General features: G+C 37.7%; 1 protein-coding gene across 3 annotated transcripts; it reads right to left on the bottom strand.

The window, feature by feature from the left end:
* Positions 1-685: 685 nt before the first annotated feature.
* On the bottom strand, positions 686-16,612 carry LOC113518641 (ras-related protein Rab-5B). Of its 3 annotated transcripts, none has more exons than XM_052901856.1 (6): positions 16,391-16,612; positions 12,560-12,810; positions 10,163-10,235; positions 6,055-6,271; positions 5,151-5,281; positions 686-4,496 (listed from the first exon to the last, which is right to left on the bottom strand). In XM_052901856.1, exons 2-5 carry the CDS (start codon positions 12,805-12,807, stop codon positions 5,166-5,168), a joined length of 654 nt encoding a protein of 217 aa, XP_052757816.1. In that variant the 5' UTR covers positions 12,808-12,810; positions 16,391-16,612; the 3' UTR covers positions 686-4,496; positions 5,151-5,165. The 3 variants fall into 3 exon arrangements, with proteins under 3 accessions (XP_052757816.1, XP_052757817.1, XP_052757818.1); XM_052901857.1 differs by lacking the exon at positions 16,391-16,612 and adding an exon at positions 13,702-13,868; XM_052901858.1 differs by lacking the exon at positions 5,151-5,281.
* Between the last annotated feature and the right edge of the window lie 44 nt (positions 16,613-16,656).

Below are 16,656 nucleotides of genomic sequence, written 5' to 3'. Positions count from 1 at the left end.
TGCACAAAATAAATTTCCAAGTTGAAGACATTTTTTTTATTCATAAAGGTGCCGAACAAGTATGCAGTTCGTCTGATGGTAAACGGTTACTGTAGCCTATGGACGCGTGCAACACTAGGGCTGTCACGTGCGCGTTGCCAACCTTAAAGAATCTTAATATATCCTTTTTAAAAAACTCTAGGGAAAACCTCCGTAGAGAGATCATTTAGCTGGGGAGATGTTTTGTTTTAGATGAATTATGTATTATTTTCGTCTTAGTTGCCTTAAATACACATAAGGTGCTATGAATAATTTATTTTTTCCTCTTTATAAATATGCACAGAGCGTGATTTTTCCTAAGAATAAAACTAGAGACGGCTCTAAAATTGTCACAAGTAGGTACTAAGAAAACAACCGTGTTGGAGAGTTAACATTGTATAATTTTTTTTCTGCAGATTTTTTTTATAACAGGCAGCAAACGAGCATGCGGCTCACCTGATGGTAAGTGACTACCGCCGTCCATGATCACCCAAAACACCAGCGGCATTGCATACATATATCTGATACTTTCTCTATAATGTACTTTGAGAAGGCAAGCAAGAATTTCAAACAAATCAAAAAAATATTTCCTAGTTACCTTACTATAATCATGCGTACATCGAGTAGAAGGGTGTTAGGGTAAGGGAAATAAAAAAAAAACTAAACATCCATTTACAATATTTTTTTATTCAATATAATAATCTTAATAAATCCAAAATATTTACACAATACAAAAACATACAATGTTACCTTCACAGCGTCCCTTCGCTTGTCTGCTGTTGTGTTTGTATTTTTAAATAATAAACTGATTTAGTTCAAAAAAATCCCCGCTTCAGCGGCGCTGACTGCGACGCAACGCCACGGAAATATTCTAAGCATTACTGAAGCTGACATTATACATACCAACCACCTAGTCCATTTTATCTATACATATAAAAAGATTTGCTCTGACCGTCTGTATATATTATCAGAATCACCTCTACGTAATCACTTCCCGAATGGGAACAAGTTTTTTGGGTTCATGTCTGCCAAAATCATGGCAACAAAAGAGCTAAATGTGAAACTATATTTGATGTCTGAGGGCCTACCATGAAATGTTTTCCGAAATTTCGGAGCCAAACGAAACAGAAATTTGATGTTAAAATTACATAATACATGCCGTTTGGAAATATTAAAAATGTTAAAATATTGTTCCTTTGGACTTGTACGATAGGATGTATGACGAACGAAATGTTAAACTCCATTTATTGGTCCGATTTTGGTATAAACAAAAACACGAAATTGAGTCCGAAAGTTCGGCATTTCATTTCATGGTAGACCCGCTGATCTTGTTCAATTAGGTCACTGTTTACTTATAAAAGTTATTGCAAGACCTTAATATTGTTACAAGACTTAAAACGTGAAAATAATAAAACGGACGAGGCATAGATGCCGATGTTGGATTAGTTAATAACTAACAAACAGTTTGATATATAATTAAAAATATATTTTTCCAAAAACTGTATACATATTATGTATGTAAAATAAAACTTACGAGTCGCACGCCAGCAACAGTCGTAACAGTCTCAAACGAGCGTTCTGTACACTTGTCGGCAGCTCGAATGGTGAATAAAATCTCACTACATTATGAATGGGACATCTGTATACCAAATGCAATAACAATATTGCTCGTTTCAAAGCACAGGCATCGATTGACATAATATCACAAAACATTATTACGCAGTTTGTAGCGATTGCAAATAGTGAGGGCTCGTTTGCACTCATAGATGTCGCGTTCCACCTTAGTTCGGTTAAAAAAATCATTCCCCTAGTAGATATAATGCTACCAAATTATATTACGATGCAAGCCATTAAAAAAATATTATCTTTTAAGATGTTTATACTGGCGCCTCGCACACTACGCCGTTGTAACCGACCCGGGTAGGGTTGCCACTAATATATAAATTACAATTTATTTTTTTAACAAAACCTAACCACCAATAATACTTTATTTCGTTGGCTGAATGGATATTATCCAAAGCCGGTAGAATTATTAAATTAAAATTAAATTTTATTTCGACACATGTATCAAACATCAATATATTTGCACAATTAAGAACTGGCAACCCTCAGTTACGGGAAAAGAGTTACACGAACGCTTGCAGCGGAGTGTGCGAGTGAATATTTAATATAGATACCGAAACAGTGTGTTCCGGCGATTAGAATCAAACTGTAGGTCAAACCACGGTCTACTGAGCTGATTGTCTACATGTCATACGAGCTATTTCCCATCTGGAATGCGATTTTACAAACATGGAAAAGATAGAGCTACTATCAAAGCAAGACTCACTGAAATACACTTAATATATATATTTATATATAAAATTATACTTTTTTTTTTTGTAACATAATTGAAACAGTTTGTCCATCGAATAATTAGTGTTTAAAGTAACTATAACGACCTAAACTGAGACACGTAAATCTAATTTTAAATAACTATGCATTATTTATATGAACTAAATAAGAAATTGTTCAACCCTACACATTTCAATACAATAATGTATGTCGGATAATTGTCTATTACTTTAGTACATGTAGATATTATGTTTCTAAATTGAATATTGTATTTTATATGATTAAAAATGTTACAAGAGTTAAAAATATATATATATAAAAAAATTATATATTACAATATAGATAGAAACTAAAAATTTAAGGTACATATTAATTAAAATACTGAAATGTGTACACACAGGCCAAACAATGTGAAGGAGGGTGAAATACAAATTATACTAGGAGCTTGTGAATAAATGACGATTAAGGAAGCGATGAAACCCCGTCAGTGTTCGCGAAATATACCACTCGTTATTTCGATGTGTAAATTGAACCTTGCGCACAATGTAATACAGTTTATTGTTACTAACGGCAATTTGAATGAGTCCAGCTCCAATACAACGACCGGCTATTAAGGAAATGGGCAGCAGCGATACATAAAAAGATTTCATTCCGCGAGCGATTGTCGTGGACTAAAAATAAAATTATTTAGACCTAATGGCGTCGACATTAGGGTTCTATTTTTAAATATTAGTTTTTTTTTCTCTAATAAAATTTGAACTAGGCTGCATATGGTGGTTTCTTAGGCCAATTTTATGTTTCAGTCCACGGGAATCACGTTTGGGAACGCATTCACAACTTCATTCTAGATACAATTTACAACGATCGACACGTTTGTTACTTTAGTACTCGCAACCTGCACTAAATGTGTTATAAAAATTAAAAAAAAAAATAAAGTGATTATGAACGCGAATGTAAATGCACCTTCACCATAATTTTGATAGTAATGAAGCTTAGGCTTCTATGTGAAATACAAAACATACTTTAGTTGGACAAATTGAGTTTTTTTTTTTTTAAACTACCTTTTTTATATAAATTTACTTATTTTACTTCCCGCGTACGTAAGAAGAAATATAAACGAACATAAATTCGATTATATCGTATGGTGTAATTCATATTTAATAATTTCCAAGGTCCGCGAGCGACGCTACCAGCTCATCCAACTATAGCATCCACGGTATAACATATATATCAATATTGTAACGACACAATACGGCTAGGACCGATTCTGGTTAAGTAACCCTTAAACTACGCGGGAACAGTGCAACCGACTGCCTATAACATGATACAAACGAAATTAAATATATCTTTATTACATCTCATTAGAATTACAAATAGGTTAAATCTATGTATCATTTTATATTTAGCTTTTGTATAATATAATAACGCGGCCGCCGCCGCCGCACTGCCGCCCGGCACGACCCCCGCCAGGCGCACGGCACGCGGCCACCGACTAGAACACGACCTCGCACGTCCGCAATTGCTCTACGGACGCTTTTATAAGTAAACCTTAACGGGCACGCGACGTGGCGTTTACACAAATTATCTGTGAATTTCTAAGAACAAATGACAATCTTTCAATATTTACGAATGATTACTTGATGTGTTCTGATAGCGAACTAATACATTAATTATAGAATGAATTAAATATTTTGCACCTACTTCATAATTTACTTCGGAATTATTCAAATACCAAAATCATTTTTTTTTTTTAGCTTTTAAACATCTCATTGCACGTTTAACATTTTAGTTCGCCATGAGAGCAATTCCTAAGTAATTAATCAGAAATAACAATATTAATTCAATCGTTTATAAAATTCGACAGATAATTAAAACATCGGTGTACTTCGGTACAGGTCCCGTTGAAAGTCGTGCTCGAGTCACGGGCCGGTGTCTACGTTCGAGAATGTAATATTACAGTTCACGCGTGACAAAAACATAGGTGTGTGTGTGTGTTCAGCTAGAAGGTGTGAGTGTTACGTGCACGTTAGGCCTCCTAGCTGTCTCGGCGTGTGCGTGGGCCGGGGGGAGGGGAAGGGGCGGCGGCGGCGGCAGCGCTGCGTGTTTCAACCCCCGCTTGCGCCCTCACCTGCTAGCGAACTTATCTGGAACAAATAAGTATAATTTTTTACATAAAAGAAAAGAGAGACGCACTGATTTTTTTTAAAAAGGTTTAAAGGTTTTTAAAAACCAGAGGGAGACTTTTTACAAAAGTCGATTGCTTGGGTACCTCTGTCTCATTTGTGTTTCAACCGTGAAGCAGTTGTGTTTGCATGGCTGTGTTTCGGTTTGAAGGGTGGTATATGGCGTGAATTTACAGGGTACAGAGGAATAACACCTGAGTCCTCAGGAATGGCAACGCATGGGGGTATCATGGGCGAAACAGTATACTCTGTTATGTCCACGGTACTGCTCATGTGTATAAGCGACGGTTACCACTTTCCATCAGGTGGACCGTCAGCTTGTTTGCCATTCTAAGTTGTATAAAAAAAAATAGATTTATTAGTGGCGGTGTAGGGTACCTACGTGGGGGGGAGGAAAGGCATTGTTAGTAATGGAGACTGAGAATCCCATTGCTAGCAATATACCCAACCAGGTCGACCTCCCCGCGGTTCCCCCTGGAAACTATCATGGCTAATTCCTGATGAATTCATCATGATGGGCTAACTGGCCTGTTTTCATTCTCATCGATCACCCACCACTGGTGAGCGCAGGCGGGGTGAGCATACACTTCCGGCCACGACGACGTGCGTGGTTACCTGCGCGCGGCCGTATCACTTGCAGCAGGAGGAGGCGCGCGGCGCGTCGCCGTCGTTGAGCCGCCGCGCGCCCGCGCCCGCGCCGCCGCCGCCGCCGCCGCCGCCGCTCTCGCTCTTTGGTAACTTGTTCGCTGCGCACCGACACCGCAATCATTTTCATTACAACATTCCAAATTCACAAAAAAAAAATCAATCACATTTCTTTCCATCGGTCTCAGCTCAAATGGCTTCCCATTCATCGACGCAGAAACGGTAGAACTCTTTGTACCCTCTACACTCTTCTTCGAAACCCCCAGTCTCCCTTACTACTTAAGCAGCAAATTCCAGTACCGTTTTGAAACTCACGAACATAACCTTCGTTCCAGTAGTACACTCCAACTATCTATCCCCTCTCACCGTACTGGTTTCGCTTCAAATTCTTTTCTCCTACATTCTTCACGACTCTGGAACGCGCTTCCTGATACCATTACAAGACTACCGACTAAACCGTCTTTCAACCGATATATCTACCCGTGTACCAAATTTCATTCAAATCCGTTTAGTAGTATTTACGTGAAATAATAACAAACGTCTATTTGTTTATTACATATGTATACATCTCGCATTAATTATATTAATACACCGCAGTGATACCTTGTTATATTTCATTACAGAGGATGTTTGGCCTTTAAAAAAGGAGCGATCCTCTTAGACATGTCATTCAGTCTCACACGCACTCGGGTGGGCATTGGACAATTCTAGAGTGGGCATCCCCCCCCCCCCCCCAAGACAAATATGCCTATGTGTAACAGCACCATAGACAATACGAATACTCTGCGACGCTACTGGCACCAATCATGGGAACTTTTAAATTGTCCAAAAAAAAGAAGGAAGACCAGGTGTGGTGCAATGCGTGCCGACTCACCGATAGCTAAGAATATATCGTTGACGTTCATGGCGGTCTTGGCGCTGGTCTCCATGAAGAGCAGCCCGTTCTCGTCCGCGTACGCCTGCGCCTCCTCGAACTCGACCATGCGCTTGGCGGCCAGGTCGCTCTTGTTGCCCGCCAGCGCGATCACGATCGACGGCGACGCCTGCCGCTGCAGCTCCTTCACCCAGTTCTTGGCGCGTCCGAATGTGTCCTGCAATAAATGCATGGGTCGCATATTAATATTGAATGCCACATTGAGAAATATATAAAAAAAACTGTTTTGGATAACATATTACAGATATATATATAATGGAATGATAACACCGCCTATGCTATCGGTATACACTGGCGGGGCACCAGTGAGGGATGACTGGTGAAGATGAAAAGGCAGGTCAGTTAGCCCATTGTGACGAATTCAACGATAAATTAGACACGATGGTTTCCAGGGAGAATTAAAACAGGGCAGTTAGCCCATCATGATGAATTCATCAGGAATTAACCATGATAGTTTCCAGGGAGAACCGCGAGGTGGTACACCTGGATATATTGCTAGCAATGGGAACTAACCTCCTCATTACTAACAATCCCTTCCCCCCACGCTAGTAGGGTAGGTTACGTCTTTTTATTATTACTTCAGTCCACTGCTGGACATAAGCCTCCCCATGGGAAGTGTTGTCAGTAGTCACGCTTGGCAGGCGGATTGGCTACCGCGGTTAAGTTTTTAGAGATGTTTTAAGAGGGACGCTGCTGCCCATCCCTCGCCCTCTCTTAGTCGATTAGTTCATTAATATAATTTCATTTAATTATACATGTGTTACTATACCGATGCTTTTCTGGGTGAATGTAAAGCTCTGTAAAGCTCACTCAGTTGATAAAATAAATAAATAAATAGTAAGCAGAATGCGGCTCCCCCAGCCACATAGCTAGCTCTATTACGTTACATACGCATTGATAATGAGTTATCAATGTCGGTCTGTCTGCGTGTCGACGAACTGTGCCCTTGAACTCCAAGTCCTGCTAGTTAATACCGTGGGCTGTTTGCGAAACTAGCTAGGGTAGAAACGTATCGATTTTATTTTTTGTATAGCAAATTGTGTGGTGTGTATGTGAATGCTGGGTGGTCCCGGTATAGAATGGGCCACAACTTTGCCTTTTAAAAAGCCTGTGTGTATTATTTATATGTAATTATTTATTCAGTATGTTTGCGTAGATATTGTATACATTTGTATTATACAATATCTACGCAAACACAGCTGCTTCACGGTGGAAACGCGAATGGAACAGAGGTGCCTAAGCAAATCACTTTTGTACAGTCTCCCTCTGATAGTATGTACAGAGCGTACACCAAATGCTTGGGAACTCAAATCCAAAACATAGCACAAAAAAAAAAAAATAATAATAAAATAAAAAAAAAGTATGTACAGATAAATAGAGAATAATCCTTTTTGTCGCTCAACACATATTGTCGCGATAAATCTACTATAAACATAATTCATACAAAGAGTTCAATAAGATAAGTATGATAACGAGGCGTTGTTAATTTAAATATCGCACTGCGGCTTTAAACTATCGTGAAAACATTACTCAGCATTCCGAGCTTGTTTTTGTTTTTTTTTTTCTACAATGTTTTTTTTTCTTTACCAAGAGACTACAGCATACTTCAAAAAATAGGATAGAGATTTCTTCAGGGTCGACAACGCTCGCGTAATACCCCTGGTATTGTAGGCGTTCATAACTACGGTAATAGCTTACCATCAGACAAGCCTTATGCTTGTTTGCCACCTCAGTGGTATAAAAAAAATATTAAATGGCAATAATAATGGTATTCCCAATTTGAAAGAAAGTGACAAAACAATATAATAGTTAAAGTAGATTTGTAATGACTCGACCGATTTTTATGAATTTTTATATATATTTGATAGGTATTCGTAAGTATATTTCGCACTGCTACGTGATTAGGGTGTCGCTACCCACATTTATGTGGCACAACAACGTCTGACGGCTTACAGTTTAATTATATTAATAAGATTGGATACTACTGTAGTACTGAAGATTTTTAAAAACATTGTTAACATGTATCACATGTCCATATTTAGAACTAGCAGAATTTTTCATCGTGCCTCCAACCAAATTGTTTATAATTACTCCTCTCCATCCAAAGGTTGCCTGGAAGAGATCGCTCTTAGCGATAAGGTCGCCCATTGTTTTCTCATTGTGATTATTTCTTGTAATTGTTTATTTCTAACTAGCAGCCCATCCCGACTTCGCATGAGTGGACATTTTTACATATCAAAAATCATGGCCATCAAGGCTGCACACGCAGCGGAAGTTTAAAAATGGAGTAACTTCTCCCGTTTTCCCAACATTTCCCTTCACTGCTCTGCTCCTATTGATCGTAACGTGATGAAAAGTATACTATAACCTGCCCAGGAGTATGAAGAATAATTGTACCAAGACACAAAACATATAGACAGACAAAAATTTTACTGATTGCAATTTTGGCATCAGTATCGATCACTAATCACCGCCTGATAGTTATTTTGGAAATATATTTCATGTACAGAATTTACCTCTCTACAGATTTATTATAAGTATAAATAGATAAATTTAATACTGTAATCTTTTGGAGGAAACAATAAAGAGTATCTAGCTATCTATTTTTCTAATCGGATTCTAGTGGTGTAATGACCGCGAAGCAGTACTAAACGGGCAAACAAATACGACCTCTGCAGCGCTGGCCACGCGACCCTGCCGCCTGGAGCCTTGGGTCGCTTTCCGTGACCGTAAGTCGTGTAAATTGTGCCTGTTAGCCAGTGGGCTGTGACGTCACATCGTGAATATTGCACGACGGAATTATTTTCATAACATATTATAAATATACCTAGTAAAACAATGTGGAAGTTTATAATAATGTAAACGTTTGTGTACACCAAAAAGTTGAGCTAATTTTAAATCTAGACCGATTCCAACCGAATTGAAAGGTAGTTGAAACCGCGAGATACAGCTAGTAATATTTTATAATCAAGTAGATATTGTGATTTTGTTTCTAATGTGAAACTATTTCTACCGTGAAGCAGTTGTGTTTGCATGGCTGTGTTTCGGTTTGAAGGGTGGGATATGGCGTGAATTTACTGGGTACGGAGGAATAACACCTGAGTCCTCAGGAATGGCAACGCATGGGGGGTATCATGGGCGAAACAGTATACTTTGTTATGTCCATGGTACTGCTCATGTCTATAGTCATATGTTTAATGACCCCTCCATTATAGAAACCGCTTTAAAACAGAAGCCTCGAATAATAAATCGAAATTTCGACCGGGATGAAAGTAGACTATGTCCTTATCTATGCTATTTCATACGTGTATACCTAAATTCCTATTAGATCCTGGCATAGAATAGGCCCTTCCGTTCCCGTGGGTGTTGTTATAGGCGACTAAGGGAGGGCGAGGGATGGATGGCAACGTCTCTCTAACACAAACTGCTGTTGCCAATCCGCCTGCCAAGCGTGACAGCTACTGGCAAAACCCCCCAAGGCCTCCCCCTTATCGGTATCCTCTCCCCCTATCCTCATATTTAGTAGATTTCATATTTCATAGTAATTAATTAAGCCATTAACATAGCCCTATAACATAATAAAAAAGACTCACTTTCACATTTATAACACGAGTATTAGTAAGGATTATCTTATTCATAAAAATTTAAATCCTCTTTTAACTGGAAACCATCATAGTTCGTCACGATGGGCTAACTGGCCTGCTTCATCCTCACCTATTATCCCTCACTGGTGCCCCGCCAGTGTATACCGATAGCGCAGGCAAGGCAGAGAGACTATTTCATTGTCCCATAAACCCATTAAAAAAAAACACTGTGTGAATGAAACAAAACAGTACGTACTCGATTTTTTTTTTATTGAATGATAATGGAATGGCAACCCCGCCCGCGCTAACAGTATACCCTGGCGGGGCACCAGCGAGGGATGATAGGTGAGAATGAAAAGACAGGTCAGTTAGCCCATCCTGACGAATATATCTGAGATTCAGCACGATGGTTTCCAGGGGGGACCACGTGGAGGTCTGACAGGGTATATTGTTAGCGTACGTACCTGATTAGTGATGTCGTAGACGACGATGGCGGCCTGAGCGCCCCTATAGTACATCGGCGCTAAGCTGTGATACCTGGAACAACATGAGTGTATTAATTAACCAATTTTTTTTTTATAGCACTGAGGTGGCATACAAAAATATGGCCCACCTAATGGTAAGCGGTTACTGTAACCTATGAACGCTTGCAATAGCAAGAGAATTACGCGCACGTTACCGACCCTGAGAAGACCACTTTACCTCTTGAAGAACCCCATGGTGTAGTGTCTTGGAAAAACTTCGACAGAAAGCTCATTCCATAACCTGAGCGTTCGTGGGAGTAAACATCTTTCAAACCGCGCTGTACGCGACTATCCAGGCTCTAAGGTATGGGGATGAACTCCTTGTCGATGGTAGGCTGTACGATGGTAGAAAGTGACCGTGGGCATCATGTAAAACAATTCCTCTAGGCACAATCCATTGTAAGTATAAAAATTAAAAAAGTGAAGGTACATTTAACGTATTAAGGAAGGAAAGAAAGAAAGAATTTATTAAAAGAATCATGCGACTTGTGAGTCACATAATTCTGTGTGCAGTAGAGCATTGAAAAACAAGAACAAAACAAACAAACAAAAAAAAAAATTATACAAATAAAAAGCGTCTATCGTTTTCTGCTCAATTGAAGTCTAAATTAAAAAATAAATATGGGTCGGTAAGTCTTGTCTCTAGACAAGTGGCAAGCGAAATTGTTGATGGAATCGACATCGCTAGCGAGCCCGTGAGTTGGAATGAGTCATCCGGTGTTGCTATCTCTTATCTATTATGTTACTTGCTGATAACGTAGCTTTTTACAGGTGAAAGTTTTTTTTTTAAATCTGTTGATTAATTTTTAAACTTACCCATTACATATAAACAATCAAATTTTCCCTTTTTATAATATTAGTATATACCAGAGGGAGACTTTGTACAAAAATCGTTTGCTTGGGTACCTCTGTCCCATTCGTGTTTCAACCGTAAAGTAGTTGTGTTTGCATGGCTGTGTTTCGGTTTGTAGGATGGGATATGGCGTGAATTTACAGGGTACAGAGGAATAACATCTGAGTCCTCAGGAATGGCAACGCACGGGGGGTATCATGGGTGGAACAGTACACTCTGTTATGTCTATGGTACTGCTCATGTCAAAAGGTGACGGTTACCACTTTACATCAGGTGGGCTGTCAGCTTGTTTGCCATTCTAATTTGTATATAAAAAAAAAGATAAAGTATGTCAACAAGAACCAAAAAGAAAAATATGACATTTCAAGAAGACTCATATAAAATTAAAAATAAAGATTGTACAATTAAACGAAATACACTTTCCGTTTTAAATCAAACAAATAACACACAGTTCTGCCATTTCCCATAAACGACAAAGTTTTCATGGAATTCATATGGAGCGCCATACATGAGTCATGTGCATTACTTGGGAGTGACGTCACGCGCACGTCACGAGTTCATTCAGTAGCGAGGTGAAGCCCGCACAGTGCAAAAATCATTGCGACTCAGTCATGTGTAAACAACTTCTAACTAATATACTGTAATAATATATAGGTATATCTCTAAATTGTATAGAACAAAGTCGCTGTCGGTATCTGTTTCTTTTACTTTTACTACGACATTTAAAGGATTTCGATATGGGTATTTGCTAGCAAAATGGCAAGCCAGCCTTTTTTATATATATATTCTTTTTATACAACTTAGAATGGCAAACAAGCTGACGGTCCACCTGATGAAAAGTGGTAACCGTCGCCTATAGACATGAGCAGTACCATGGACATAACAGAGTATACTGATTCGCCCATGATACCCTCCATGCTTTGCCATTCCTGAGGACTCAGGTGTTATTCCTCCGTACCCAGTAAATTCACGCCATATACCACCCTTCAAACCGAAACACAGCCATGCAAACACAACTGTTTCACGGTTGAAACACGAATGGGCCAGAGGTACCCAAGCAATCGACTTTTGTACAAAGTCTCCCTCTGGTAAATGGTTTTATATTCTATTCAACCATAGATTAAGAATAGTACTGCGAATGTTCTGACATTATGACATATGTTTTTCTGCACAATTTAATATATTATTCTTAATCTATAGTTGCCAAGACTTGCACAGGCTTAAACTTTTAAATAGATAAGTGCATCCGTGCGAAACCGGGATAGATTGCTAGTTCACGTACAAATATAACCATGAGCATTGCTACAGGAGAAGGGATGGGGGAAAATTTCCATGTTTATAGGATTACCAGGCCACCATTTCCCTTCACATGATGAAATGTTTAAATAATTATTTACTACTAACTGAAAGAATTGTGGTCTCGCAAAATAGGTATCTATATTTAAAGATAAAAAAAAAAGCATAATAATGTTTGGATCACTGACCTCTCCTGTCCCGCTGTATCCCAAATCTCGAATTTAACAGTGATGTCGTCGAGGCACACCGTCTGCGTGAGGAAGGCAGCACCAATCGTACTCTCCTGGTACTCGTGGAACTGGCCTTTGACGAATCGCAGTACGAGCGACGATTTCCCCACCGCTGACTCCCCTAGTAACACCAGTTTGAATTGGCACACCTTCGTCTGCGGAGCGCCGTTCGGCCGCTGTGCCGCCCCGCTCCTGTTTGTAGCCATGTCCTGGGGACAAGAGCGTACTATTACTTACTATTAATTAGGAATATTCTAGATAATTTTATTTTTATTAAGGTTTCATTTCATCTGAAGGCTAGCATAGTCATATATTTCAAAGACTTCAAAGGCGATGGTATGTAAGGTTGGTCAAGTCAGTTAATGAGGGACAATTTTATCCGCAAATATAAATATTTACTAATGGAACTACTTTTTTTTTATAAAACTTAGCAAACAAGCTGACGGCCCACCTGATGGAAAGTGGTAACCATCGGCTATAAACATGATCAGTACTATGGACATAACAGAGTATACTGTTCCGCCCATGATACCCCCCATGCGTTGCCATTCCTGAGGACTCAGGTGTTATTCCTCTGTACCCTGTAAATTCACGCCATATTCCACCCTTCAAACCGAAACAGTCATGCAAACACAATTGCTTCACGGTAGAAACACGAATGGGACAGAGGTATCCGAGCAATTGGCTGTTTCAAGATTGCATTCATAGTCAAAGACATATCAACCAGAATTCTAAGGTTGTAATTCATTCGTATTTCTGTTTAGAAGCAGGTGTGCTCATGTCTATGTTTCAATTTGAATTGTAGTGAAATTACAAAATATGGAGGCATTACACCATAGTCCCAGTGTGCTTTATGATGTGCACGGTGCTGTTCATGTCTACAGGAGGCGATTGAAGTAGGCCCTTAGCTTGTTCAGCCATTCTATTTTAAAGAACAATCCTGCTTGCAACATACTAGAAAATGTAAAGTATCCTCTATTTTAAATATTTAATTTACTTAAGTTGAATTCAAAGTTTTGAGACTGAATCACATTTTCTATCTTGGATGGTGTAATAATTTAAAACACCATGAGGTAATGTATTACTTAAATTTTACCTACCTGATTATTCTAGGTTTAAGTCCCATACAATACAAAGACTTGTATTAGTGAGTATGTTTGTTTGTATTAATCTAGACGTTTTACATATATACATATCTGTCACACTTATCTCCCATTAGAGTAAGAAACAATGGAACACCAAATGCTTCTATTCAAACAAAGCACTTTTGCTTCCTGTTCTCTATCTATGATATGTATGTAATTAAAAAAAAAAACTAAGTAAGTCTCAATATCAAGCTCCACTAAATTAGATACCTTTATATAAATGTGTAGATAAGATATTAAACCTTATCTTCGTCTATTATTCGTATTTTAAAAAGTCCTAACAATAAAGGCATTACTTTCTTTTCATGATAAACTTTACATACACTCATATACTTTTATCTTTTGTTTGTGAAAGAAATATAAACTAACTATCTATGTTACATTATGCCTTTTAATTTACATCTTAATTTATAGTCTTATCAATGACAAATAACAAATGTTTGCACCATTTCCATTATCATAAATGTATTGTAAAAGGTGACTAAAGGAACTTAATGTTCAAGGGGAGGAAGCACCAGCCCTATTAAAACATCACCAAAACATGTGGTTGCCAGCCGCATACCAAGTGTGGCTGGAAACCATTTACATCACCATGTGCTAACTGACCTACTCCATCATCACATATCAGCACTCACTGGTGCTCCGCCAGTGAGATATGGGGATGATGCCTATTTAATTTGAAATATATTTTTACTTTAATCAACTTTCACATGGCTTTTCTATTAAAGATAAAGATAATGGAATGGCAACCTCATCTATGCTGCTGGTATACACTGGTAGAGCACTAGTGAATGATGATAGGTGAAGATATCAAGTCAGATGGCCAATGGTGACAAATTTCATAAGAATTAACATTTATGGCTTCCAAAAGGAATTCCCCCTCCCCCCTTTCACATGGTATGAAGTTGTAATGCCACATTCTTCAGGAAACACAATACATGAGGGATACCATGAGCATTACTAGTTATCATTATTTAGTTTTTTTTATGACATTGTTTATAAATCTATAAATAGGAATAATCTTTTCCCACAAGTTGGTTATAATATAGCAAACATGACAAACATTTAGTACCTATAATTGAAGTACAATAATGCTCACTTGAAGCTTAATAATGGAGTGGCAAATAAGTTGAATATCCTGATAGAAAATAGTAAGTAGTACAGGAAACTCTATGTATTACCATATCTAAGATGTAGATGTTACTTCTGAATACCCAATAATTTTGCTGCCATAAAATTTTAATAAAAAGTAAAATTAAATGGGTCTAATACTTAGAATTTAGAAATTACGCACATGACATGACTAATAATACTTTATATTTACCAAAATCAACTTAGTTTACAGTAAGGGTAAGATTTATATATCAAATATATATATATAAATATATCAAATAGGTAGGTAGGCAGATATTTTGCTATTTTTTTTTTTATATTGTAGTGTGAAATAAAGCATTTTATTTTATTTTGGTTTTGCCTTAAGTGTGGCTTAAACCATTACATATTTCGGAAGATAATCACTTATTGGACACAATGAGGTTACTACATTCAATTAGGATGTAACCCCTTTAAAAAAATTATGATTAATAACAAGTTTAATTGTCAATATATCTTTATTTACATATAGATATTGATTTTTGTATTTTAATTAATATTTCAAGACAAGTTCCTAGTTCCTCTTTTAAATTAAACACATTTCACATTTAATTTATGCAATTGGAAGTATCTCATTATAAATATTTATCAATTTCCTGCACATTGAATGAAGTAATGGACTATCACTTTGTTTCATTACACTATCACATATTCAAACATGGACTATTTAATAATAATTTAAGCTGCACAAAACTCAACCAAATTAACTTAGAATGCTTTCTGATAGATTAAACAATACAAAAGAATAAGACATTCTATTTTACTTCCTACTATGTTCATGAACTAGTTGAGTATCACTGCCTTTTAGTGTCAATATCTAATCAGGAAATAGGCTATTTATTTGAGATGACATTGCACCCTGTAACTAGGAACTAACCTGTCAGTCGACCAACAAAACACAGCCCAACACCATTTATTTCCATAGGATGATGAACAAAGAATTTCACAAATTTCATACATAGCAATAAACTCAATTAACTATATACAAATTGAAGTAAGTTTTTTTTAATGCCACTAAAATCCAAACCAGTGAGGCCTAAGAACAATGGGTTTGATAGAGGACTCGATATAAACGGTAAACAAGACCATGTTATCTTAACTTGCGTACCGTCGCAAAATCACAAAGAAACAAAAGGCATTATGATGACACTAATTCAGTATTCGGCGGACAACTCGCCTGACCTACAATCACAGATTTTGATTTATCAGTTTCGTAGACGCGTAACGTATCTGTTATGATGACTAACTGCGTCTGTACCTATCACATAGTTTCCTTGCAGTATGACCACTCAAAATCACTCATAAAACGCCCTCCTCCGAATCAGCTGGAGGTCATAAAAACCGTGCAGAAAGAACATTTATATGAACGGATACTTCGTTCTATTAGTTTAGAATTTAACATCAAGATTGACATTACCGTTTTTACTTCAAGTACAACAATAATAATTAAAATGACGCATTTACTAGATTAAATTGGATATGAAAGACGTACCCTCCCTGTTATTATATCGCCGATGTGCACCTTTCCTCGGGCGAGAAATCCTCACGAGGTCGCCGTGATGCCGACAATATCATTAATTACACACTTAAAATGTTATTAACACAAATTTTTACACGACAAACTAGAAAATCTAACACAGAAATGCGAAATTACCCCGAACAAACATGGAAGCAAGAGAGCGAGCGAGCGAGACGTTTCACAAAAAAAAAATTGGCTATGGTAAAGAGTATACGTCATTGAGAAAATCTTACACTATG

The sequence above is a fragment of the Galleria mellonella genome, unplaced genomic scaffold (assembly GCF_026898425.1).
Source record: "Galleria mellonella isolate WM207_F2 unplaced genomic scaffold, CSIRO_AGI_GalMel_v1 utg83, whole genome shotgun sequence".
In the NCBI taxonomy this organism is placed as follows: domain Eukaryota; kingdom Metazoa; phylum Arthropoda; class Insecta; order Lepidoptera; family Pyralidae; genus Galleria; species Galleria mellonella.
This window is presented reverse-complemented; position numbering and strand designations above follow the sequence as displayed.